General features: G+C 48.5%; 1 protein-coding gene across 6 annotated transcripts in view; it reads left to right on the plus strand.

The window, feature by feature from the left end:
* PDE2A (phosphodiesterase 2A) overlaps window positions 1-27,164 on the plus strand; it is a 394,356-nt gene that overhangs the window by 317,343 nt on the left and 49,849 nt on the right. For all 6 annotated transcript variants that reach the window (XM_082219118.1, XM_082219113.1, XM_082219115.1 and 3 more), the window contains 4 exons: window positions 7,433-7,542; window positions 11,436-11,491; window positions 18,721-18,780; window positions 21,897-22,056. In XM_082219118.1, the coding sequence (XP_082075244.1) occupies window positions 7,433-7,542; window positions 11,436-11,491; window positions 18,721-18,780; window positions 21,897-22,056 (386 nt within the window). The remainder of the gene's footprint in view (window positions 1-7,432; window positions 7,543-11,435; window positions 11,492-18,720; window positions 18,781-21,896; window positions 22,057-27,164) is intronic.

Below are 27,164 nucleotides of genomic sequence, written 5' to 3' on the forward strand. Positions count from 1 at the left end.
AAGTCTGCTTCTAGTTCACATTGTTACAGACATAGGCTGGGACACCCATCATCCTGTCTGTCCCGTTCTGGCCTGTCGTGGGCTTTGCAGTGATCCGGATGTGCAAGGATTAACTGAGCAATGAAAAAGCAGCAGGGAACTGTTTAATGGGATGATTCAATAATTCCATAGCCAGAAGTAACAGGAAACCACTAATTAAAGAGGAAGTAGCATTGGAAGCCGAAAATGATTTAAAGGAATAGAGGCAAGAAGAGATGGCTCATTCAAAGGCCTGCAGCGAAACAGGGATTTAAGTCAAAGAGGAGTACTTATGAGGAAACATGTATTAGGATCTTCCCCCTGGGGGTGGCCTTTGCAGGATCATTATGGGAAATATACGGTTATATTAAGTGTGGAGCTAAAAGACTGCCAGATGATTGTGCAGGAGGAGTGCCACATGGCTTTTTTCCAGCCAGAACGTACCAGAACTCAGTTCCGGCACCTCTCAGGTTGGCAGCATTGCAGTTACAAGAGAGCAAGGGAGGTGTTCATGGTGAATTCCAGCAGGAATTCCCAGGGGGTGAGGGGAGGTTTGTAAACAGTGGAGTGAGAGGGGGAAAAGGACCAATTTGCCATATGGGGCAGGGAACAGGCACTAGCTTTCCTCTGTCTCTGGAGGGTGTGCCATTGACAGTCACGAAAGTGTGCCCCAAGGGACCTGAGATAGATAGATATTTAGGATCCACCCTATTCTCTTGACTGCAGTTTGGTTTAACTGATTGCAATATTGTATTTTTACATCAGTTACCCCACCCGTGGGAGCTCAGCCTGCAGCTGTATTGGAGTCGAATTTGTTTTCATATATGAAATTGTTTCTAGCCATTTGCATATACTGATTTTTTAAACGTAGGGAACTGCTTTCATCTATGGGATCGTTTTTAACCATTGATGTCTTTGCTGTGAACCAGCTTTGAGATAATTTGTGGGACTCGATTAATGAATAGGATTAAATGAATGAATGGTGGAGCCAAGCAAGAAATATTCATAACCACCCTTTCCCTTTTATGCCCTAATAAGATTTGTCACACTGGTTCCCCCCCTCCCTTCTTGATCAGGAATTCAGCCCCTTCCTTCCACAATCATAGAACTGCAGAGTTGGAAGGGACCCCAACGGTCATCTAGTCCAACTCGCTGCAATTCAGGAATCACAGCGAAATAAAACTTTATCCTCTTTGCTCTGCTCTCTCTATTCCAGCTCACCTTCAGCCATCCTTCAGCCATCTCCTATGGAATGCAACTTGGCTTACTTGCTAGAGCTCTCTGGGGCGGTGTCTTCCGCAGGAGCCTGCTCCCCTTAGGGTAGCCCACCTGCCACACTCTCTGCTTGTAACGGACCCTGGCATAATAATAATAATAATAATAATAATAATAATAATAATAATTTATTCAGGACCGGTGTTATGTGGTCTCGGCGGCCGCCCCCAGTCACCAGTCTAGCTGCCGCATTCTGGATTAGTTGTAGTTTCCGGGTCACCTTCAAAGGTAGCCCCACGTAGAGTCCATTGCAGTAGTCCAAGCAGGAGAAAACTAGAGCATGCACCTCTCTGGCGAGACAGCCTGCGGGCAGGGAGGGTCTCATCCTGCGTACCAGATGGAGCTGATAGACAGCTGCCCTGGACATAGAATTAACCCGCACCTCCATGGACAGCTGTGATTCCAAAATGACTCCCAGGCTGCACACCTGGTCCTTCAGGGGCACAGTTACCCCATTCAGGACCAGGGAGTCCTCCATACCTGCCCACCTCCTGTCCCCCCAAACAGTACTTCTATCTTGTCAGGATTCAACCTCAATCTGTTAGCCGCCATCCATCCTCCGACTGCCTCCAGACACTCACACAGGACCTTCACCTCCTTCACTGGTTCTGATTTGAAAGAGAGGTAGAGCTGGGTATCATCCGCATACTGATGAACACCCAGCCCAAATCCCCGATGATCTCTCCCAGCAGCTGCATGTACAGTGGTGCCTCGCAAGACAAAAAGAACCTGTTCTGTGATTCTCTTCATCTAGCGGTTTTTTCGTCTTGCGAAGCAAGCCCATTGACGAATTAGTGGATTAGCGCTATTAGCGGCTTATCTGCTGATCGGATCAGCTGATAAGCGGCTTAGCGGCTTAGAAAAAGGGGGGGAGGGAAAAAACCAGCAGGAACTCGCAAGACATTGTCGTCTTGCGAAGCAAGCCCATAGGAAATTTGTTTTGCGAAGCACCTCCAAAACAGAAAACTCTTTCGTCAAGCAAGTTTTCCATCTTGCGAGGCATTCGTCTTGCGGGGCACCACTGTAGATGTTGAAAAGCATGGGGGAGAGGACAGAACCCTGAGGCACCCCACAAGTGGGAGCCCAGGGGTCTGAACACTCATCCCCCACCACCACTTTCTGAACACAGCCCAGGCGTAGTCAACAAGGAGAGCGTGGGGATCTCTGCCTTTCCTTCAGCAACAACAACCCCTTAGCTTCCTTTCCTGCGTGGGTCCGAATGATCCTCGGGGGTCCCTTCCAGCCCTACCATCCTATGAATCTAGGAGCCTCGGTCTCTTTTGCAGCTCTGCTGTTCTTCTTTTAGGGAGCTTCTGATTCACAAGGAAGTCTCGCCTCCCCAAAGGGAGAGCTGGATCTCGTGGGCAGCTGTAGCAGATTACCGTCAAATCCTCCAAAATGCCAGGGGAGCTTTGGCAGTAATCCTGACAAGGTGGCAAGAGGGAGGGAGGGGGACACACACACACACACACACACATATCACAAGCTGTTCTGCTAGCTGAAGGGAAATCAGGTGGGAAGCAGGAAAGCAATGGCCAGTTTGTGCCAGCAGCAAATATATATAAATATATATATGTATTCAAAGTGTTGGTACTGACCTTTAAATCCCTAAACCAGGGCTTTAAAGGACCAGGTGCGCAGCCTGGGAGTCATTTTGGACTCACCGCTGTCCATGGAGGCGCAAGTCAATTCTGTGTCCAGGGCAGCTGTCCCACTCCACCTGGTACGCAGGATGAGACCCCACCTGCCCGCGGACTGCCTGGCCAGAGTTGTGCATGCTCTAGTTATCTCTCGCTTGGACTACTGCAATGTGCTCTATGTGGGGCTACCTTTGAAGGTGACTCGAAAACTACAACCAATCCAGAATGCGGCAGCTAGACTGGTGACTGGGAGCGGCTGCCAAGATCATATAACACTGGTCCTGAAAGACCTACATTGGCTCCCAGGATGTTTCCAAGCACAATTCAACGTGTTGGTGCTGACCTTGAAAGCCCTAAACGGCCTCGGCCCAGTATACCTGAAGGAGCGTCTCCACCTCCATCGTTCTGCCCAGGCACTGAGGTCCAGCTCTGAAGGCCTTCTGGCAGTTCCCTCCCTGCGAGATGTGAGGTTACAGGGAACCAGGCAGAAGGCCTTCTCAGTGGTGGCCCCCACCCTATGGAACACCCTCCCATCAGATGTCAAGGAAATAAACAACTACCTGACTTTTAGAAGACATCTGATGGCAGCCTTGTTTAGGGAAGTTTTAAATGTCTGATGTTCTGTCGTGTTTTTAATATTCTGTTGAAAGCTGCCCAGAGTGGCTTGGGAGACCCGGCCAGATGGGCAGGGTATAAGGGTATAAGTAATTTTATTATTATTATTATTATTATTATTATTATTATTATTATTATTATTGTTATTGTTATTGTTATTATTATTATTATTATGGTTGCTTGGCATCCACTTCTCTGGATCTGAGCAGCAATCAAATCTGCAAAAGCTGAGACCATGTCTCTTCCAAAGCCCAGATAATAATCTCTTGTTTTATCTGGGATCTTTTGATGAAGGGTGGTATATCAATCTAGTAAATAAACAGATATAAATTAAAATAAAATACTCTGTGGCTCAGCAGATTTGGCTGTGCAGCTTCCTTCCTTCTCTACCTGGGATCCGTTCTTAAACTTGTGCAGCCTGCTCTGATGCTAAACATGATCTGCTCGGTGTATACGTATGCTTGGCTGCGATCCCCGCATTTCATGGGGTTGGGCTAGAGGACCTTGAGGGGTCCCTTTCAACTCAGCAATTCGATAGTTAGAAACACTTTAAAGCGTCCGCCTCGAGGTTCAAAAGTGGACAGGAGGGTCTTCTGCATCCTCCTTAAACTACTCAAGGAAGGTGCCAGTTACAAATCCTTGCGGAGGGAGTCCCACAGATTAGGGGCTGCCACAAAGAAGACCCTCTTCCCCTGGGGCTGCCACCACTCCATAGCCTCTGAGGACGGAGGGGCTACATTCAGCTGGACGTTTTAAAGGCCAGGAGGCTGTTTCTCCCTTCCCCTCCACACTCAGCCGAGAAAAATCTTTGCTTGGTGAGAATGACCATTTAACACTCTGATTCTAACCCAAGGTTCATTATTGGGAAGCGCCAACAAGCAGGTGCTAATGGGACTTGCTCCCGGCTTTTGAATGGCGCCTCTGAGCTCCCCACCCTCAGCTTGGAGAGGTCCCCTTTCTTTATGCTCAAACAGTGTTCATCGCATATTTGAGAGCTTTTTTGAGAACACCAGGGCTCTGTTTCTCTAAAGGATCCCTAAACTGCTGAATGCGAACCCTCCAATATTTCTCCAATGAAAAATGAAAATTATTATTGTTATTATTACTATTGTTTTATATATATATATATATATATATATATATATATATGCAGGTTTTGGTGTCTTCGGGTGTCTTCCCGTGTAAGAGTCGGGGTGTCTGTGCGACGTTTCGACGAGGTCTCACTCGTCATCTTCAGGCTGGTGCTTTCGGCTTCTTGTTACTGGAACAGAGCAGAATCTGGTGTTTGAGTTCCTATAAATACTGTTGAGGGGTGTGGTGTATAGCCTCCAACGTTCTGGGCAGAGAGGAAGTTCCTAGATTAGTGTGCCTCTTCTTCTTTTGTTCCTTAATTACTTGAGGGATATCTTGAGTGATTTCATGAGTGATATTCTGAATACCACTGGGTGGGTCATTAAGTGTAGATTAGTTGCTAAAGCTTTTGTGTCTTGACCTCTTGAGCTTGTGAAGAGTTTTTCTGAGAAGATGGCTGTGCTGCATTTAGTTGTGCTCTGGCTTGGCTTCGTGTATAGGGGCGAGCTGTGGTTTTGTGCCTTGTGCCAGCCAGATCTGTGTAGGGATTGCAGGGGGGTGCAGCATCCGGAGGTGCCACTATAGTTTGGCTACTGGATGGAGTCTGTAATATGTCTGTGGAGAGGGTCTGGGTTTGGGTCTGGTGTGGTTGATTGGTGACGGCGTTCTGTGTGCCTCTGGTTCTGGTGTCGGTTTTTGTGGGGAGGGCTAATTTCCAGATGTCTGGCAGGCGGGACGTGTCGTCACGCTTGTTCATGTTGTGAGGGTGTTTCTCTATCTCGATGGCTTCCATGATTATTCTCTTGTGGTGATGTTCCATGTTAAAGAGCAATTTGGAATCTGCAAAATTAATTTCGTGTCCTGTTTCTTTCATGTGTTGGAAAAGAGAGGAAGTTTTTTCTTCTTTTTTGACGGCATTCTTGTGTTCTGCGATACGTGCATTTATTCGTCTGTTTGTTTGTCCAATGTACGTGGCTGGGCAGACTTTGCAGGGTATAAACACAATATCAAAACAGCCTTCTGCACCAACCAAAAAATAGCCAATATCCTCAGAAACCCAAAAGACAAAATCCAGCTGGAAAACCAAGGGGTCTATGAAATACCCTGCAAAGTCTGCCCAGCCACGTACATTGGACAAACAAACAGACGAATAAATGCACGTATCGCAGAACACAAGAATGCCGTCAAAAAAGAAGAAAAAACTTCCTCTCTTTTCCAACACATGAAAGAAACAGGACACGAAATTAATTTTGCAGATTCCAAATTGCTCTTTAACATGGAACATCACCACAAGAGAATAATCATGGAAGCCATCGAGATAGAGAAACACCCTCACAACATGAACAAGCGTGACGACACGTCCCGCCTGCCAGACATCTGGAAATTAGCCCTCCCCACAAAAACCGACACCAGAACCAGAGGCACACAGAACGCCGTCACCAATCAACCACACCAGACCCAAACCCAGACCCTCTCCACAGACATATTACAGACTCCATCCAGTAGCCAAACTATAGTGGCACCTCCGGATGCTGCACCCCCCTGCAATCCCTACACAGATCTGGCTGGCACAAGGCACAAAACCACAACTCGCCCCTATACACGAAGCCAAGCCAGAGCACAACTAAATGCAGCACAGCCATCTTCTCAGAAAAACTCTTCACAAGCTCAAGAGGTCAAGACACAAAAGCTTTAGCAACTAATCTACACTTAATGACCCACCCAGTGGTATTCAGAATATCACTCATGAAATCACTCAAGATATCCCTCAAGTAATTAAGGAACAAAAGAAGAAGAGGCACACTAATCTAGGAACTTCCTCTCTGCCCAGAACGTTGGAGGCTATACACCACACCCCTCAACAGTATTTATAGGAACTCAAACACCAGATTCTGCTCTGTTCCAGTAACAAGAAGCCGAAAGCACCAGCCTGAAGATGACGAGTGAGACCTCGTCGAAACGTCGCACAGACACCCCGACTCTTACACGGGAAGACACCCGAAGACACCAAAACCTGCATTCCTGTACCCGTGAAAATCTACGAAAACATATATATATATATATATATATATGTTATAATATATATATTCTATATTATTATATGTCCCCCCCTTTATGGTTTTGATCTGTGTAAAATGAGGCTGCATTTTAAATTGCATTTTAACCTGTATTTTAAATTGGTTCCTGTAATTTTACTGGTGTTAACTGCCCTGAGCCTGGCTCTGGTTGGGGAGGGCAGGGTATAAATAAAATTATTATTATTATTATTATTATTGTTGTTGTTGTTGTTGTTGTTGTTGTTGTTGTTGTTGTTGTTGTCCCATGCATCTGACAGGGTTGCCCCATTCACTCTGGGTGGCTTCCAACAGATATAAAAACATCAGAGAACATTAAACATTTAAGAAAAAACCCTTCCCCAGACAGGGCTGCCTTCAGATGTCTTCTAAAGGTTGTCTAGTTACTTATAGCTCCATACCCTCCAACACATCTCTGATGAAAATAGGGACTTCCTAAGGAAAAGTGGGACATTCCGGGATCTAATCAGAAACCGGGATGCCTAAAGATGGAGCCTTAAAATGGTGCCAGGCGAGTCTCCCTGGGGAGAGCGTCCCACAAACAGGGAGCCGCTACCGAAAAGGCCCCGTTCTCGTGTTGCCGCCCTCTGAACCTCTCACGAAGGAGGCGCCTGGAATCCTTGGGCATTTCTCCAAAGCTAATTTACCATTTTGCGTTTGCGGGGCACTCTAGACTTTCGCCTCGTTCTCGTACCAGCTCTCCTTCAGCTCTGCTTTCCTTTTTAATTGTCCTTTCAGAGATGCCGTCCTGCAGCAGAAGAGGGTGGACTGCAAAGGGCTGCCGCCGGCTGAGTTGCAGGGCAAGCCCATGGTTGGCCTGGCCGCCCCCTTAGCCCCGGATAAGCAAGGTAAGAACCGTCCTGGGAAAGAGGTGGAGCGGAAGCGGGTTGAGGTTATGGTTACCAGATTTCTTTCAAGGAATCTGGGGACACTTTCTTTTTTCTTCTTTTGAATTTCATGCTTTATTATTTTAGGAAAGCCACTTCCGCCCTGCAGAGGAGGTGGGGTAATAATAATAATAATAATAATAATAATAATAATAATAATAATAATTTATTTATACCCTGCCCATCTGGCTGGGCTTCCCCAGCCACTCTGGGCAGCTTCCAACAAAATATTAAAATACTGTAATACATCAAACATTAAAAGCTTCCATAAACAGGGCTGCCTTCAGATGTCTTCTAAAAATCTGGTAGTTGTTTTTCTCTTTGACATCTGGTGGGAGGGCGTTCCACAGGGTGGGTGCCACTACCGAGAAGGCCCTCTGCCTGGTTCCCTGTAACCTCACTTCTCATAGGGAGTAAACTGCCAGAAGGCCCTCGGAGCTGGACCTCAGTGTCTGGGCAGAAAGATGGGGGTGGAGATGCTCCTTCAGGTATACTGGACCTTTGAGGCCGTTTAGGGCTTTAAAGGTCAGCACCGACACTTTGAATTGTGCTCGGAAACGTAGTGGGAGCCAATGTAGGTCTTTCAAGACCGGTGTTATGTGGTTTCGGCGGCTGCTCCCAGTCACCAGTCTAGCTGCCGCATTCTGTGGGCTTCACAGCCCCACCACAGGTGCGGCGGCTGGAGCCCAGCCCCCCCATGATTGGGGGAATCCCCAGCTGTGTCACCCCCTGGCCCGCCAATTGGCTGGTTCTGGGGGCATGGCGTGCCCTATTTAACACAGGCACGGCCAGGGATCTCCCTCTTTTGCCGCCTAGCAGCTGTTCAGGTTGCCCAGAGTTATTGACCTTGTTTTGGGGGGGAAGTTGTCAGGCGCACACCTCAACACAAGGCAGGTGGAGAAGCCCATCTACAAACACACAAATGCCCCCCAAAAAGAGAGGTGGAGGGGTGTGAAGAGAGATTGAGTAAAGGCGCTCGCTGGTCTTGCGAAAACCTGCATTAAAACACACACACAAGGCAGCCTAGTGGCTCAGAGCCCATTGGAGTGCCGCGGGCTCTTCTGCTTCGGGCTGCTCTGCGCGAGTTCGGGGTGAGTGTTGATCGAGAAAGCGAGCCAGAAGGAAGTTCTCTGGCTCGCGCCTCGGTTTAAATAGCCCCCACCCCCGCCAGCCAGCGGATTGGCTGGCGGGAACTTTGACGTGGCCTGGACCTCCAGTGCTGCTCGCTGCCATGGCGCCTGCCATGTTGCCTCACCGGAAGTCCCGAGGCATAAATCCGGGGACATTAATTAAAATCCAGGGACAGATTTATTGGTAAAGCCTATTTGGTGTTTCGCAACTTTCCGACTAGTTGCAGGACCTTAGCCAGACCTAGCAGAGTACACGCAGAATCCACGGAAGCAATTGGCGGCTTGGCTGCAGACTGGAGTACTGTGTCCAGTTCTGGGCACCACAATTCAAGAAGGACACTGACAAACTGGAACGTGTCCAGAGGAGGGCAACCAAAATGGTCAAAGGCCTGGAAACGATGCCTTATGAGGAACGGCTAAGGGAGCTGGGCATGTTTAGCCTGGAGAAGAGGAGGTTAAGGGGTGATATGATAGCCATGTTCAAATATATAAAAGGATGTCACATAGAGGAGGGAGAAAGGTTGTTTTCTGCTGCTCCGGAGAAGCGGACACGGAGCAATGGATCCAAACTACAAGAAAGAAGATTCCACCTAAACATTAGGAAGAACTTCCTGACAGTAAGAGCTGTTCGACAGTGGAATTTGCTGCCAAGGAGTGTGGTGGAGTCTCCTACTTTGGAGGTCTTTAAGCAGAGGCTTGACAACCATATGTCAGGAGTGCTCTGATGGTGTTTCCTGCTTGGCAGGGGGTTGGACTCGATGGCCCTTGTGGTCTCTTCCAACTCTATGATTCTATGATTCTATGATTCTAGGATAGACGAAGCAGGAACCAGGAACTTGTAGTTAGGTGTTTATTATATACAGTGGACTATTTACAGGAACAGAACACGGATCTTTTGCTAGCTCTCTCTGACACGACTCACAGCTCCTACACTGACACACAGAACTCTGAACTCACGAACTCCAAACTAACAGATTCCAGTTAGGAGGCCATTAATTATCACTCCATTGAGAGAGCTTGACCAATCAGGGAGCAGTCTCCATGCCTCTGTTATCACCAGGCAGACTTACTCCTTTAGATTGCCTTCTGGCTGTCTGCCAAACCTGAATTGACTCTGTGTGAGTAGCTGCACATACACAGTTTCCCAACAAGATTTTGTCCGGGGACAGATTGGTGAATCTGGGGGCTGTCCCAGGGACATCTGGTAACCCTAGTTTAGGTTGTTGAGATCTATGGGTATAGGGTGGTGTAAAAATTTATTAAATAGTAACAATAAAAATATCCCCCCCATTCTGCCCAAATAGTGCGTGGCTGGGGAAGCTGGAGAGGCAGTGTGGTTTAGTGGTTAGAGTGCTGGACTAGGACCTGGGAGACCAAGGTTCAAATCCCCACCCATCCGTGAATGAAGGTCACTGGGTGTGGCCTTGAGCCAGTCTCTGCTCCTCTCAGCATACAACTCCTCCCAGGGTTGTCGTGAGGATAAACCATGCAGGAAGAGGAAGCTGCACACGCCACCTTGAGCTCCTGGGAGGAAAAGGGAGGCTTTAAATGCAAAACAAAATAAGGCAAAATTACATACATTTTTTTTTTTTTTGTATCCCGCCCCTCTGACTGGCTTGCCCCAGGCTCTTTGGGTAGCTATGAGTCCATTTGGAGAGGTTTGCACGGAAATGCTTGCAAACCTTCATGAGGATTTTATTCTTTAAAAACGATGTGGAAATCATAGAATCAGAGTTGGAAAGGACCACAGGGGTCATCTGGTCCAACCCCCTGCAGTGCAGGAATTTTTAGCCCAAGGTGGGGCTTGAACCCACAACCCTGAGATTAAGAGTCTCTACCAACTGAGCTATCTCACTTAATACGGAACAATGGGGAAACAAGGAACTGATTTTTATTTTTTATTTTATCTGGAGGATTAATACCCTGATCTTCAGCCCAAAATATCAGAGAAGCTTACATACGATCAGAACAAGACAGTCCCTACACACGGGCTTGTAATCTGAACAAAAACACGACACGCAAGGGGAATGGGACAGGGAGGGAAGAGGAAGAACAAAACCTCAAACCAGGCACCAGTTTCTAAGCAGTTGTTCCTATAATGAAGAGCTGGCTTGGTTCAGGGGCAAAGAGGTGCGTGGGGAACTAAGCCTCCAACAATATGGATGAAATTTTACCTGTGGTTGTTGTCTAGAATAGTTGGGTTTGGGGGCACTCCCATCACATGTGGAGGTATGTGCCCGTGGAGCTGCACCCTCCCCTCTCCAGCATTTTGGTGAGGTTCCTGGGCATATTAGTGTAATTTTCTTCCTAATGTCTCAACAAATGAAACTGATTTGTAAGAATGTTACGTGGGGGGGAAATACGAGAGATATTGCACACACTTTGTAAATCAAGAAAATCTTTAATTTAAAAAAACAAACGGATGAAATGAGCCTTCTGCTTCCTATTTCTCTCTCTCCTCCCTGCCCCCCCCCGGCCCCCACCGCCCCAGGGCAACCTGGCAGAATGGCTGCCCCACCCAGGTGACAGTTGAAGAAATTACCCATTTCTCAAATCTGGGTAGCATTGCCCTGTCCCCGCTGCTTTTCTCCTCCATCTCGTGGGGTGCAAAGGGTTCTCCCCCCCTTATCTCCAGCCCCCCCGTCTTCCTGCTTCCTTCTCCTTCCTGCCTCCCCCTTTGCTAAACTCTCGCCCTGATGGGGTCCCGTCCTCTTTGCCTTGCAGTGTTGATCATCCCCTTGGCGGACAAGGATGCAGGGACCGTGGTCTGTGTCATCCTGGTAAGTCCACAGGTATTTGCACCTAAGAGGGTCTGCGGGGAAGGAGGCGTTCTACTCAGGTCTTTGTGGACGGAGGCATTATTTATTTCACAAAATATATACACCTCCCGGTTGTTGTTGTTTTAAAAACCCACAACCTCAAAGCGGTTTACAAACAGGCTAAAGCAGTTAAATTATCACGGCGAAAAATGAGCACCCATAATTTCAGACCTTCGAAAAGTTAAAATAGCAGTCGACTAAGAAGCGAAGAAAGCGCACATTCTCAACAATTGAGTCGGCTTGTCTGACCAAGAACGTTTTTAGCAGGCACCGAAAAGAATACAGGGAAGGCTCCTGTCTGAAATCAAGAGGCAGGGAGTTCCACAGGGCAGGTGCTGCCACACTAAGCAATTGAGTTCTTACAAATGCACAGCAGGTATTACATAGCAGCTGTGGCTGTGCCAATTCCACCAACTGAAGCAGTCGAGTGGGCAATACGTATATGGGGTACGGTGGTCTCGTAGGTAAACTGGTCCTAAAAGGCTTTAGATGCCAATAGCAACACATTGAACTTGGCTTGGCAACAGATTGGTGCCCAGTGTAGAACTCTGAGCAGCAGATATTAGATGCCGAAAAGGCCTTGCTTCTGTTGGCATCCACAGCACCAAGCTGGCACCGGGAAGCCTGATTTAAATGGGCTGTTTTGCATTTAATTCCTGGGCTGGGCTCTGTAACGTTTTTTTCAGACTGCTGCTTTCAGCTTGTTCTACCTGTAACGAGATTATTTTAGCCGTAGTTTGCGGTTTTAATTGCTTATTCGGGCTGCCTTGAGAGGGCTTTACCCAGAAACCCAGACTGGCGGCTCAGCGGTGTGTGGCAAGACGAGAGGCTGAAGAGGTCATTCGTGGCAGCCTCTCTGACACGGCCATTATCGGCACTCCAATTAAGCCGCCTCGTTCAAGCCCCAAGAGCCGGAGGGTCAAACCGGGATGGGATTTCTGCAGAACTTTTCCCTTCACGGAGGCGGCGAGGCGAGCGGCGAGGTTAACCGAGCCCTGGAGCTGCCCAACTTCTCTTGCCAGCGCCCAGCAAGGTTGCGGCGACGGAGTCGGCAGCCGGGGAGATAAGGGCTTAAGTGGATTAGCGCCTGGTGCTCTGGTGCCACATCTGCGAAATTCGCACCAGCGCTTATTAAAAAGGAATTAAGATGATTAAGAGGCGCTGACCTTTCCCTGCTGGCACAGGGAGATGGGACCACGTGGCAGGTGCCCTGCGTTTCCACAAAGCCGCATTGGCCTTTACAGTTGCTGGCAGGAGTGAGGCCTTGTCAGAATAATAATAATAATAATAATAATAATAATAATAATAATAATAATAATAGTACCCTGCCCATCTGACTGGGCTGCCCCAGCCACTCTGGGCAGCTTCCAACGAATGCAAAAGCATAATAAAATGACAAACATTAAAAACTTCCCTGTACAGGGCTGCCTTCAGATGAACAACGTCTGTGCTCAGAGATTGGCCCTGGCCGCCGCTTTGCAGCTGGGTGTTAGAATAATAGAAATGTAGAGTTGGAAGAGACCCAGAGGGTCATCTAGTCCAACCCCCTGCCAAGCAGGAAACTCAGCTATTCCTCAGCTATTCCTCAGCCGGTTTACCTGTGGGATCACCTCACCCCCTATGCACCCCTTCAGCTGCTTTGACTGGCAGAACTGGCACTCTTGCAAGCGCCCCACGTATCACCTGTTCCACATTTGTAAGAATTTGCTCTTTTTGTGTGGCAGTGCTTGCTATATACTATGGAACTCCCTGCCACTTGAAATCAGGCAAGTACCTTCAGAGTCCTCTTTTCCACTCCTGCTAAAAACACCCCTGTTTTGACAAGCCAGTCCAGCGGTTTTAGAAATGGTGGGTTTTAATCTGTTTTCAGGGGTTTTTTAAAAAAAACTTTTGAAAAGTTTTAAATTGTTGTTGTTGTTTTCTTATCAGCAATCTTATCGCTTTATCTTTTTTTGTGAACAGTTTTGAGTTTTTTTAACAATCAAATTTTATAAAATTAAATAAATAAAAATAAATAAAGATAAAGTATGTAGCTTTTTCGGCCAGCAAAAGGATGGCAGTATAAACTTTAACTATCCAGAGTGGTTTAACCAGTCATAGGCAAACTCGGCCCTCCAGATGTTTTTTGGGACTACACTCCCATCATCCCTAGCTAACAGGACCAGTGGTCAGGGATGATGGGAATTGTAGTCCCAAAACATCTAGAGGGCTGAGTTTGCCTATACCTGGGTTTAACTATCCATCCCTCTGCATGGGGAATTCTGGGAATTGTAGCTCTGGGAGAGGAATTGAGGACCCCCTAGCAACTCTCAGCACCCTAAACAAACTAAAGCTCCCAGGATTCTTTTGGGGGGAAAGCTATGGCTGTTTAAACTGACATCGTTGTATTTTAAAGGTGTGGTGTGAATGTGGCCAGGCTGGTTGAGAGGGAGAACTGGGCTCCTTTCTGCAGGATCTAGCACTTCCTGGTTGTTGGACTGGGCCTGCTTTTAGCAGCTTGCTTGTCAGAATTACAGAGCAGGGAGCTTGTGTTGCATTTGTTCCTGGCAGGCTTGGTAGGGTTGGCTGAGGTCTCCGAGAGGCTGGTGAGAACTCGGTGCTAATTAACCGGAGATTTATGACAGGGGCACTTTTCAAGGGAGAACTGCAAATGGAAGGAATGAAGTAGAGACAGAGAAGAATGCCGTGCAACTCATTGCCAGGATCGCTGTGGAAGTATTCTTAGTGTAAGTCAGTGGCAAGAGGGCATTACAGTTTAATTTGCACACACAAACACACACACACACACACAGAGAGAGAGAGAGAGAGAGAGAGAGAGAGAGAGAGCGCCAGATTTACGTATAAGCTAAACAAGCTCTAGGACGTGGGTGGTGCTGTGGGTTAAACCACACAGCCTAGGGATTGCCGATCAGAAGGTTGGCGGTTTGAATCCCCACGACGGGGTGAGCTCCCGTTGCTCAGTCCCTGCTCCTGCCAACCTAGCAGTTCAAAAGCACGTCAAAGTGCAAGTAGATAAATAGGTACCACTGCGGCAGGAAGGTAAACGGCGTTTCCATGCGCTGCTCTGGTTCACCAGAAGTGGCTTAGTCATGCTGGCCACATGACCCAGAAGCTGTACTCCGGCTCCCTCGGCCAATAAAGCGAGATGAGCACCGCAACCCCAGAGTCGTCTGCGACGGGACCTAATGGTCAGGGGTCCCTTTACCTTTTTAAACAAGCTCTACTCTCTTGAGGGCCCCAAAAAAATTAAAGGGAAAAAAACCCTGGATGTACATTTCCAAAATATAAGATAAAAAACACATAAAATAAAACCTACATACAGCAAGCGTGTTTTGTGTTGTGTAGGCTCCTATGATGTAAGCAATGGGCCCCGCCTGCTAGCCTGCTCCCTAAAATATCACTGGTGGGCTCATTTCTATATATAGGGTGCCGACATTCTGCATGGTTGCATGGCAACCTGTACAAATGGCTTTAGATACCAATTAGGTCCATAAATTGAGACGCAGGTGGCGCTGTGGGTTAAACCACAGAGCCTAGGGCTTGCCGATCAGAAGGTTGCCAGTTCGAATCCCTGTGATGGGGTGAGCTCCTGTTGCTCAGTCCCTGCTCCTGCCAACCTAGCAGTTCAAAAGCACGTCAAAGTGCAAGTAGATAAATAGGTACCGCTCCGGTGGGAAGGTAAACGACGTTTCTTTATGCTGCTCTGGTTCGCCAGAAGCAGCTTAGTTCTGCTTGGCCACATGACCCGGAAGCTGTACGCCGGCTCCCTTGGCCAATAAAGCGAGATGAGCGCCGCAACCCCAGAGTCCTCCGCGACTGGACCTAATGGTCAGGGGTCTCTTTACCTTTAGGTCCATAAATTACCATATAGCATATATTCAACACAAAAACAGCGACAATTTGTTGTTGACAAAGGACAGCTGGACATAGAAAGGGTCCCATTACCTTCAGTAGCTGGGGGCCTCATCAAACCTAAAATCCGGCCCTGTACACACACACACAAACATACATTCAGTCTATGGCAGAGGGATCTAACTCTGTGTGGTTTATTGTCCAAACTCCCATCTGTGAGGTTTTCTCTTCTTCCCCAAAATCACCACTTTACTTTTAGAATGGTTGACTGTTAACTGCTCTTTTGTGCAAAATACATTCAATTTCCTCAAAAGTCTCCGCATCCCAGTTAAGGCAGCAGAAATCAAAACAGTATCGTCAGCATACAAAAGAACTGAGAGTTTGACATCCTGAATAGAAACAGGAAAATATTCTAGACCTCTCAGTTCTCGAACAATGTCATTTATATAAAAATGAAAAAAGAAAGCGTGTGAGGACTGTCTGGTTGAAGGAGCTGGGTATGTTTAGCCTGGAGAAGAGAAGAAGCAGAATAGATGTGATTTGTTGTTGTTTAGTCCTTTAGTCGTGTCCGACTCTTTGTGACCCCCTGGACCAGAGCACGCCAGGCACTCCTGTCTTCCACTGCCTCCCGCAGTTTGGTAACATACTCATGCTGGTAGCTTCGAGATAGATGGGATAGCCATCTTCAAAGATCGGAAGTGCTGTCACGTGGAAGGACAAAACCAAAACCAATGCATTAAACTTGCAATAAAGAAGATTCCAGTTTTACCAAAAAAACAACCTGGAATCATTCCTTCTTGGGATTCTAACTACCAATATTCGAAAAGAAAGATAGAAATTATTTTTCTATGCAGTAACGGTCGCTAGGATATTAATAAGTACTGGAAGGGTAACCATATACCAACTAGAGAATGGCTACAAAAGCCAAGCGAGTACTTGGAACTCACTAAGTTGACTGAAGCCTTAAGGAGCAGGTCAAATAAAATAGCCCAGAAGGAATGGGAATGCCAAAATACCTACCTATCGAGTCAAGGTTCAACAACCAAGATTTGGTTGTGTTTAGAATAAACCCGTAAGTGGGGAAATGTCTCCTTATACCAAGATGAGGAATATATTGAAATACAGAGAAATTGTTGCAGTTATAGGAAATGAACCACCGTGAGGTCGATGGAAGGCAAAAACCCAAAAGTATAATAAAAAGAGATCCACCCCAGAAGGGTCAGCATCTTGGTAGAGAAATGTCTATTATAGTTACCTTGTATTATACTTACGTTCTTACTTTTTGCGTTTGCTCTGTTTTCTTTTTTGTTTATTTTAATTTTTTGTATTCAGTTGAAATATTTGTATACTTTGTTTCATTTGCATCTGCATAATAATTCAATAAAAATTTAAATTAAAAAGAAACCATTGAAAGATAAAATAAAATAAAGGAGATTCTGACCAGCCATTGGGTCCTCCAGTGGCATAACACATTTCATAGAATCACAGCACTGCAGAATTGAAAGGGACCCCTAAGAGTCATCTAGTCCAACCCCCTGCCAGGCAGGAACCACCGCTAAAGAATCCATGACAAATGACCACCCAAGCTCTGTTTAAAAACCCAGCTCCTTCAGCCATTCCTCTGTTAGATTTCTGTTATGCCACTGTGCAGTTTTTGGAGTCACAAGACTCTGTTGAAATTCCAGACTGTTGGAAATCTCACGGGAGACGGATGTTGAAGTTACTGGTTTCCTGTCTTCTTTGCTCTTGTTGTTCTCTGTCTCTCACAGAGAGCAGACGCATATTCTTTTCTGTCCTGCATAGTTAGAAATAAACGTAGCAACATAGCACATATTTACGGCTCCTTCTGCGCTGTTTGGGTACTCTGCGTAATGGGAGCATGCCTGGAGTCTCATTAAAGGCTTAGGTCATTAACCACCATTGGAGCAGAGGTCGCTGGATTCTGAAGATACGACGAGGAGGAGAGCCATTACAGCTCGGTCGTACGGAAGTTTGGTTTCCAGACCCTTGATCATCTTGGTCGCCCTCCTCTGCACTCTCCCCAGCTTGTCAACATCCTTCTTAAACTGTGCTGCCCAGAACTAGGCATAGAATCACAGAATTGTAGTATTGGAAGGGACCCCGGGGGGCCATCCAGCCCAATCCCCTGGAATATAGGGATCCTTTTGCCCAACGTGAGGCTCAAACCCACGACCTTGAGATTAAGAGTCTCATGCTCTACCAACTGAGCTATCAAGAAGAGAGAGAGAGCTCTTAATGTTCAGTCGATTGGCTGTTTGTGGTCCTTCGTTCTCAAACGGTTGCATTGATGGTCTGCTGCAGCACTTTTACTGCTGCGTAGTTTGGATAAGCTGTCAAGGTTCTGAGAAAATGGGGTGATAAACGGCGACACAAGCTCAGCTTCCAGCGGCTGCATAAAGCGGACCCAAGTTATATTGCCCCCAGGCTGCATCAGTGGCCATAAGGCTGGGAGAAGTGCCTGTCGCTGCCTCACGAGTCCGTGTCCAAGGCCAGATCCGAACCAGAGGCTTCTGTCACTATCCTATGTCACTGCTGGTGCCCTCCATCTCTGCAGCCCTTGTTAAGAGCCCGTTTTCTGGGCTGGCTGGCTGGCTTGGGCCTTTCCTTCCATGAGTCAGAGAGAACTCTAGCATGTGGGAGCTTCTGCTAGGCAAAAGGACCTTGAGGCAAGGGCTTTGGGATGACGGGGAGCGAGGAGCACCCCCCCTTCTCTGCATCTCATTATCCTTATCTCCCTGGGACTGTAGTTATCTGTCCCTGCTTTCTCCAACTCATTTGTGTCTAACTCTCTGCTCGCCTGGCGCAGGGAAGCAGAGAAGGCACTCACCCAAAGCGTAACCCAGGGGTCAGCAACGTTTTTCAGCCGTGGGCCAGTCCACCGTTCCTCAGACCTTAGTGGGGGCCAGACTATATTTTCTTTTTTGGGGGGGAGACGAATTCCTATGCCTCACAAATAACCCAGAGATGCATTTTAAATAAAAGCACATATTCTACTCATGTAAAAACACCAGGCAGACCCCACAAATAACCCAGAGATGCATTTTAAATAACATGACACGTTCTACTCATGTAAAAACACGCTGATTCCCGGACCATCTCGCTTCATTTAAAGATTTTCAGAGACTTTGAGACTAACAATTTCATTTTGCACTTATTATGGTTTGAAGGAATTCTATAAAGATTATCTGTTGCTTATGTACATGGTCATCGTGTTCCCTAGATATTGCTGACAAACAACTCTTACGGTCAGAAACACCTTCCTGATGAAAGCTGACCTTGAAATTGTTGCTTTTACACTCTTCCCTTCTCCTTTTCAGGTACACTGCAGTCAACTCTCTGAATCGGATGAGCTGAACCTTCGCGCTTTAGAGAAGCACGTAAGTATTATTATTATTATTATTATTATTATTATTATTATTATTATCTTTGTGTGATGCTACTCACCAGTACGGAATACCTTAAACTCTTTGTGTGTCTGCTGCTACCAACAGTGCTTTGATCACGATATTTTTTACCTTTGTCCTTGTTACCCGTTAACCTGCTTTAGACACCGTTTTAATGTGGGGACTCTGCTGCCATCTCTTAAGACTCACCTTCCATCATCTTTCTCCCTGGAAGACATTTACATGTGTTAGCGGATAATATGCCATCTTCTTGAGCGGGTGGAGATTTACCAAGTTGTTACTCCAGCACCTCATCTACCGCAGTAAACATAAGAATATAAGGAGAGCCTGGTTTCAAAATCAGGGCAATTCCCCCTGGGTAGTCCAGTATCAGGGGACACGGGTGGCGCTGTGGGTTAAACCACAGAGCCTAGGGCTTGTCAATCAGAAGGTCGGCAGTTCGAATCCCCACAATGGGGTGAGCTCCCGTTGCTCGGCCCCTGCTCCTGCCCACTTGGCAGTTTGATGCACGTCAAAGTGCAAGTAGATAAATAGGTTCCGCTCCGGCAGGAAGGTAAACGGCGTTTCTGTGTGCTGCTCTGGTTCACCAGAAGCGGCTTAGTCATGCTAGCCACATGACCCGGAAAAACTGTCTGTGGACAAACGCCGGCTCCCTCGGCCAATAAAGCAAGATGAGTGCCACAACCCCAGAGTTGTCTGCGACTGGACTTAACTGTCAGGGGTCCTTTACCTTTACCTTTTTATCACTTCACCTCTCAGCCTTCTCTTTTCCACTTTCCAGCTTGTATGATAGCCTTCTTCTGGGAATGTTGTGGGTCACAGAAGAGGATATATTGATTAATATTTTCTTTCCTAGCTTGCACTAGCAAGCTTCTTCACAGAGCAGAACGTATTCCCCTGTTACACAGCAGGAATCTGGTTGCAGATTCATTAGAATCTCTTAAGTTCTATTATTCCTGGTAAGACCCCTTTGATTCCCTCCTTAAAAGAATAAAGACACAACAGTCTTGCACATAAGTAACAAAAAGAAGTTTACTCACGATCAGGCAGATCACAGTGTGATTGATCCCTGAAGGCAGGCTTTAGGCTTAAGGTTACAAATATGTATAAATAGGTTAACCCCGTATGGGAGATAACCCAGGGACTGCTGGCTGAGAGTGCGGTCCAGGTGAAGCAGGAAGCAGGCAGGACGAAAAGAGAAGGAAAGGGAAGATGGCTACGTGACTTGGCCTTTGACCAGGTCTGGAAAGGTCGCTCCCACCTACTGGTCACATGCAAAGGAAGGATGCTCCAGCCAGGAGGAACAGGAAGTTCAACTGGCTGGACCAACATCTCCTGCATGTCCACTCTAGGCAAACAAGGAATGTTGTACTTGATTGCTCCAGAGGATTACATCCCACACTTCTTAAACTGGGGTTCCCAGAATTGAACACAAGACTCCTATGAGATAAGCTGTGATTCCTGCATTGCGAGAGTTTCGAATAGGTGACCCTTTGCATCCCTTCCGACTCTATGATTCTAAGTCCAATGTCTCATTCATCCTTGCCCTGTCTCCCTCCTTAGAGCACCTTCCCTCTTAACAGGCCTGTTGTTGTTGTTGTTTAGTCGTGTCCGACTCTTCGTGACCCCCTGGACCAGAGCATTCCAGGCCCTCCTGTCTTCCACTGCCTCCCACAGTTTGGTCAAACTTATGCCGGTAGCTTCGAGAACACTGTTCCACCATCTCGTCCTCCGTCGTCCCCTTCTCCTTGTGCCCTCCATCTTTCCCAACATCAGGGTCTTTTCCAGGGAGTCTTCTCTTCTCATGAGGTGGCCAAAGTATTGGAGCCTCAGCTTCAGGATCTGTCCTTCCAGTGAGCACTCAGGGCTGATTTCCTTCAGAATGGAGAGGTTTGATCTTCTTGCAGTCCATGGGACTCTCAAGAGTCTCCTCCAGCACCAGAATTCAAAACAGGCCTCTTACGGAACAGTAAAACTCAATCCATCCACATCCCTAGCCACACACAAACCCTTCTCTCGCCTTGCGGATCTGAAAACTCCTGTCCGGCTTAATCAGCCGGCAACAGGAGACTAGAATAGTTGACACGGAGAGACCTGTGCGGGAGTGTTGCAAGGGAACGCCAACCCTGCCAGGTGGAGCGGGTGGGAGGCTGCTGCAAAGACGGAAGTGTTCAAAGCCGCTCTCCCTCTCCATCTGCCTGCGTTTTCTTGATGCCGTGATAATGAGGAGCCCCCTGCTACTCAAGAGACAAGGCGCTGCTGTTGCAAAGATGAGCTCCACACCCCAGGAAATTGTGCTAGTGCCAGTGGCGTAGCGTGGGTTGTCAGCACCCGGGGCAAGGCAAGTAATTTGCGCCCCCTAACCCATGGATTTGCGCCCCCTAACCCCCAGATGTTGCGCCCGGTGCGGCCCGCCCCCTGCACCCCCCCACACTGCGCCACTGGCTAGTGCTGCATTTGCAACCTGGGGTGGCGGGTTGCAGGATTCAAGCCTGCCTAGAAACCTCATCCTCTGATCATCAAGATTTTGGACTCACAGCTGTCCTTGGAGGCGCAGGTTGATTCTGTGTCCAGGGCACCGGTCTACCAGCTTCTTATGCTATGCAGGCTGAGGCCCCACCTGCCCACTGACTGTCTCGCCAGAGTGGTGCATGCTCTGGTTATCTCCCGCTTGAGCTACTGCAATGTGCTCTACGTGGGGCTACCTTATTATTTATACCCGACCCATCTGCCTTGGTTTTCCCCAGATACTCTGTGTGGCTTCCAGCAAAATATTAAAATACAATAATTCATCAAACATTAAAAGCTTCCCTAAACAGGGCTGCTTTCAGATGTCTTCTAAAATTCAGATAGTTGTTTATTTCTTTGACATCTGATGGGAGGGAGCCACTACCGAGAAGGCCCTCTGAAGAATGATCATGATAATAATAATAATAACATTTTATAATGATAAGGGGAGAAGGGCAACTTAACTGGGGGTGGTGTTGTGCTTTGGGCCTCATTCCACTGCAAATTTTCTGTCCTTTGCACCCAGAGTTCTTTGCTCCATCCGTTTCCCTTGCCTGCTTGCAAAATGCAATTCCTTGCAGATCCTGGTGTCCTACAAGCGGATCCAAACCCTGCAGAAGCTGCAGCCCTGGCCGCAGGTCAGCCTGTCCACCAGTTCCTCCCAGAATTCTCTAGCCAAAACCGAGGGGCCTCCCAAGAACAGCTACAGCGACTTGGACCGCAAGATCCTCCAGCTGTGCGGTAAGCGTGCGAGGCAGCCAACGACGTGCTCTGATGCGGTTAGATAACAATAGACTGTACATTCTTTTATATATCATTTTCAACAATTGTTTTTATATTTAGGGGTGCCATATTTCCAAAAGTGAACATCCGGACAGAGTTATTGAGCTCCCCACTTCCTGCCCGGACATTTTGCCGATTTCTGAAACTTCCCGCTGGATGTCGTTTTCCTGGGCCGAAAAACTCGGACATATGGCAGCCCTTTATATATATATATGTGTCAGGGGTTGATTAGCTGCTTGTGCTTAAAATTGTGCCCCCTCAGAGTTTGTGCGGCCCCACAAACCTCTGTGTGTGACAGAGCTCCTCAGACATGTCTGCTCTAGTCACTAGTAGAGTCTGACAGTGGCTGCTTGCGGAAGCGCTTCCAGCAAAGAAGCTCCTTAACGGAAACGCGTCTCCTGGACTCACGACGTGACAGTTTCCGGCGAAGTATGGGTCTCCCAGCAGTTGCTTCTGACACCTCCCCGCTATTTTCGCTGGACGTGTCTCTCACCCCTTTCTCTCCCCTGCTGTTTCCTGCCTGGGCTGCTGCGTCTCTCTCAGCATTACTGAGATCCTCCTCCAGAGACCCCTCGCTCCCCCTACTGGTCCCTGCTTTGGCTGCTGACTCTCTCCCAGTCTCTGGGAGCCCTACCAACTCCCTTTCCCCTGATGTCAGTTCCCTGACATCCACCTCCCCTCCAGGGCCCCCTTCCCCCCCCGCCCCTACTCTCTCCTCTGGGCGGTGAGGAGCTGAAACCCCGAAAAGAATCCTCTTCATCTTCAGACGTCTCAAACATTTCCCTCCATCGGTCTTCGTTCCGGCTCGCTGAATCCTCCTCCGCCTCGGAATCAGAGAACCCCTCCAACTCTTCTTCTTCGTCGGTGGTGGCGAAGTATTCCCTCCGGAACCTCGCCACTGGCTGAGGTTTACGAGGGAATCTCTGATGAAAAGTTTCTATCAAAACCTCGTCATCTACATCCTCTGCCCTGACCCAGGTGTTTTCCGACTCCGGCTCCCCTTCCCACATTACCAAATACTCTACTTGATCTCCCTTCCACCTGGAATCGAGAATCTCCGCTACATGGTAGCTGTGTTCTTTTTCCTCCATAGCTGGTCCCCTATTGACCCTTCCTTCTCTGTCCCCTTTATACGGTGACAGCAACGACCTGTGGAACACTGGGTGCAGCTTCATGTGGTTCGGTAACCGGAGTCTGAAAGCCACTGGGTTGACCTGCTGCGTGACTTCAAATGGGCCCAGCCTCTTGGGTCTTAACTTCTTACAACCTCCTTTGAATGGTAACCCTTGGGTGGACAGCCACACCTGGTCCCCCACCCTAATGCTTTCCCCTTCCCTTCTGGTTTTGTCTGCCTGCCTCTTATATTCCTCCTTCGCCCTGTTTAAATTAAGTTGGAGCTGGCGATGGATCGCTTCCATTTCTTCAACGAACTGTTCTGCGGCTGGAACGCTCCAGTTCTCCCCTTCCCCCCCTGGGAAGGCTCGGGGATGACACCCGTGATTAGCCAAAAAGGGGCTCATCCCCGTGGACACGTTCTCTGCATTGTTGTAGGCAAATTCTGCCAACGCCAGCTTCTCCACCCAATCATTCTCTCTGTCATTCACATAACACCTCAAATATTGCTGGAGGACACCATTAGCTCTTTCCGCCTGCCCGTTGGTTTCTGGATGACGGGCAGTTGAGAAATTCACCTCTACATGCAATAAGCTCATGAGCTTCCTCCAGAACCTGGAAGTAAATTGTTTCCCTCGGTCAGAAACCACCCTCAAGGGGGCGCCATGCAGCCTAAACACATTTTCCACAAACAATTTAGCGGTTTCTTCCGCTGTGACCGCATGTGAGCAGGCTATAAAGTGGGCCATCTTGGTTAACAGGTCTACCACAACCATGATGGCTGTTTTCCCTCTGGACCTGGGCAGATCAGTCATGAAATCTATTGCCACTGCCTCCCATGGCCTTTCCGGCATGGGTAGTGGTTCTAATAAACCTGCCGGTGCCCGCCTCTCCCCCTTGGCTCGTTGGCATTGGTCACACCCTCTCACATACTCCCGCACATCTTCCCTGACCTTGGGCCACCAGAATTCCCTGGTAACCAGCCACATGGTTTTGTGTTGCCCAAAATGCCCTGCTGTGGGGCTATCGTGCAGTTGCTTGAGTACCTTTTCCCTCAATTCCCCTTCAGGTATATATAACGCTCCCTTGTAGTACAACGCCCCGTTTCTCTCCTCAAAACCCCCGGGTTTGTCTCCCTCCCTCCGGAGACCCCTGAGTTTGTCCTGGGCGTATTCATCCTGCACCGTTCCCTCTACCAGTTCCCTTTGCCCCACCAATGCCGCCCCACACACCCAGCGGTCCTCGGGAATGACATGGGTCTCTTCGGGTGCACCCTCCCCCTCCAAATATTCAGGTTTGCGTGAGAGAGCGTCCGCCCTAACGTTCTCTGGGCCTGGCACGTAACAAATCTCAAAGTTAAATTTGGAGAACTCCTGGGCCCATCTCAACTGCCGTTGGTTGAGCACTCGCGCAGTTCTCCAATACTCTAGATTCTTATGGTCCGTGCACACTTGAACCTTATGTTGTGCACCAATTAGCAGGTGCCTCCATCTCCGGAAGGCCTCATGAATCGCAAGAAGTTCCCGGTCGTACACCGTGTAGTTCCTCTCGGATTTGTTCAGCTTTCGCGAAAAGAAGGCACACGGTCGCCACTCTGACTCCTACTTCCCCGGCTGCAGAAGAAGCACCGCCCCTATGGCTCTGTCAGAAGCGTCTGTTTCGACCCTCAGCTTTTTTTGTAAATCTACATGTAGAAGTTGTTCATCAGAGGCGAAGGCCCTTTTCAGTTCCTCAAACGCTCGCTCCGCCTCCCCCGTCCAAACAAACTTCTTTTTACTGCTGAGACAGTCCGTGATGGGCGCCGTCAGGTGGGCGAAGTTTCGGATGAACTTACGATAAAAGTTTCCAAACCCTAGGAACCTCTGCACATCCTTCTTGGTTTTGGGTGTTTTCCATTCCAGCACCGCTTGAACCTTGCCGGGGTCCATGGCCAACCCCTTGTCTGACAAGCGGTACCCCAGGAATTCCACCTCCTTGGTATGAAACTGACACTTCTCCAGTTTCACCCACAGCCTGTTGGCTTGCAGCCTGCTCAACACTTCTCTGACGTCTTTCACATGTTGCTCCTCATTCTCCGAATACACCAACACGTCATCTAAGAAGGCCACGCAATTCTTGTAGAGCAAAGGCCCCAGTACGTGGTTCATGAAGGCTTGAAAACACGCGGAGCGTGTTTGTAATCCAAAAGGCATAACGAGGTATTCAAATGCCCCCAAAGGGGTAAACATGGTGGTCTTCCATTCATCCCCTTTCCTTATACGTATCAGGTTGTACGCCCCCCTTAGGTCCAGCTTTGTAAAAATCTTTCCTTTCCGCACCCTGGTCAAAATATCATCAATCCTGGGCATAGGAAAAGCCGCCGGCTCTGTCACTGCATTTAACCGCCTGAAATCACATACAAGTCTCGGCTTGTCCGTGTTTTTTTTATCCACAAAAAACACTGGGCTACCCCCCGCTGCCTTGGACTCTCTGATGAAGCCTCTCTTCAGGTTCTTGTCAATGAACGCTCGCAACTCCTGCATTTCCCTGTCTGACATGGCATACAACTTGCCTACAGGAAGCTGTGCTCCAGGGAGTAAATTGATCTGGCAATCAAAGGGCCTATGCGGGGGTAGTTGGTCAGCTTCCTTCTCGCTGAACACGTCGCTGAGATCAGCATACTGTGGTGGCACCTTCCCCTTCCCCATTACTTCAGTCCCTGCCAGGGTGGCTTGGGCCCCTGCTGACCCCTTTTCCCCCCTGCAGTGTTCTAAGCAATGTGCTGAACCGAAGGAAACCACTCTTTGATGCCAGCCCACCAGCGGATCATGTAGGGCTAGCCAGCTCATTCCCAAAATAATGGGAGCACCTCCCAAGGTGGCCACATTAAACGCTATCAGTTCTGTGTGCCTTGCCACCCTCATTATCATTGGGACGGTCTGCAAGCTGACTCCTCCTCCCAACAGTTCCCTGCCATCGATCGTGGTCACCTGCAGGGGGTTGCTTAAAGGGATAGTCTGTATCTGGTGTTCAGCAGCAAACTCCTTGCTCATAAAATTGCAAGAGCTGCCTGAGTCCAACAGCGCCTTTATTTTTAGGGGGTGTCCATTTTGCAGCTCTAGCGACACTTCAATCACTAGAGCAGGTCGAGGAGCTTCTGGCACGGGCACTTTTACTGCTCTTTGGCCTGGCTGCAGTGCCCTGACGGTGGCAACCAGGCGTTGGCTTTTACCTGCTCCGTTTCTCCCTGCTCTTCCCCCTCAACCGCTCCCACCATCCCTTGCCATTCTTTCCTCTGGGGGCAGACTCTGGCAAAGTGGCCTGGCTGTTGGCAGAGATAGCATTTCCGGGCTCCTTTTCCCTCCTTCTTCGCCCCCTCACTGGGCTTTGAAACTGCGCGCGCGCGGGCTGTTCCGATTTCCATCGGCTCTGCCGGCGGGAAAGCTGGCTCAGGAATGTCTGGAATGCGTAACTCCTTCCAACGTTCCCCTCTCCCTTCCCGCCTCTCCAAGGCTCTTGCCTCCTGGCGCGCTCCAATGGTCAGCGCAGATTTGGTCAGCTGATCCATAGACACCGCCCTGGGGCTCCGGGACAGCTCGTCTTTCACAGCCGAAGAAAGACCTTCTTCAAATAGCATCTGAATGGGGGCTGCCGATAAATCCCACCCCAATCTGTGAATCAGCATGGTAAATTCAGTCCAGTACTCACGGACAGATCTGCTTCCCTGCTTGCAAGCCATTAGCTGTCTGCGCACCACCCCTTCCTCAATATCGCTGGAAAACATGATATCCATTGCACGAAAGAACTTCATAGTGTCCTTTAGGATATCATTGTGTGTTGCCATCAGGGGTCGAACCCAGTCCCGCGCCCCCTTCTCAAGATGCCCAATTACGAAAGCAACTCGCGATTCCTCATCAGGGAACTCATCAAACTGCACATTCAGGGCATATTGCATCTCTGTCCTAAAGGCATGG

This window comes from Podarcis vaucheri (assembly GCF_965113315.1).
Source record: "Podarcis vaucheri genome assembly, chromosome: 4".
Taxonomy (NCBI): Eukaryota; Metazoa; Chordata; class Lepidosauria; order Squamata; family Lacertidae; genus Podarcis; species Podarcis vaucheri.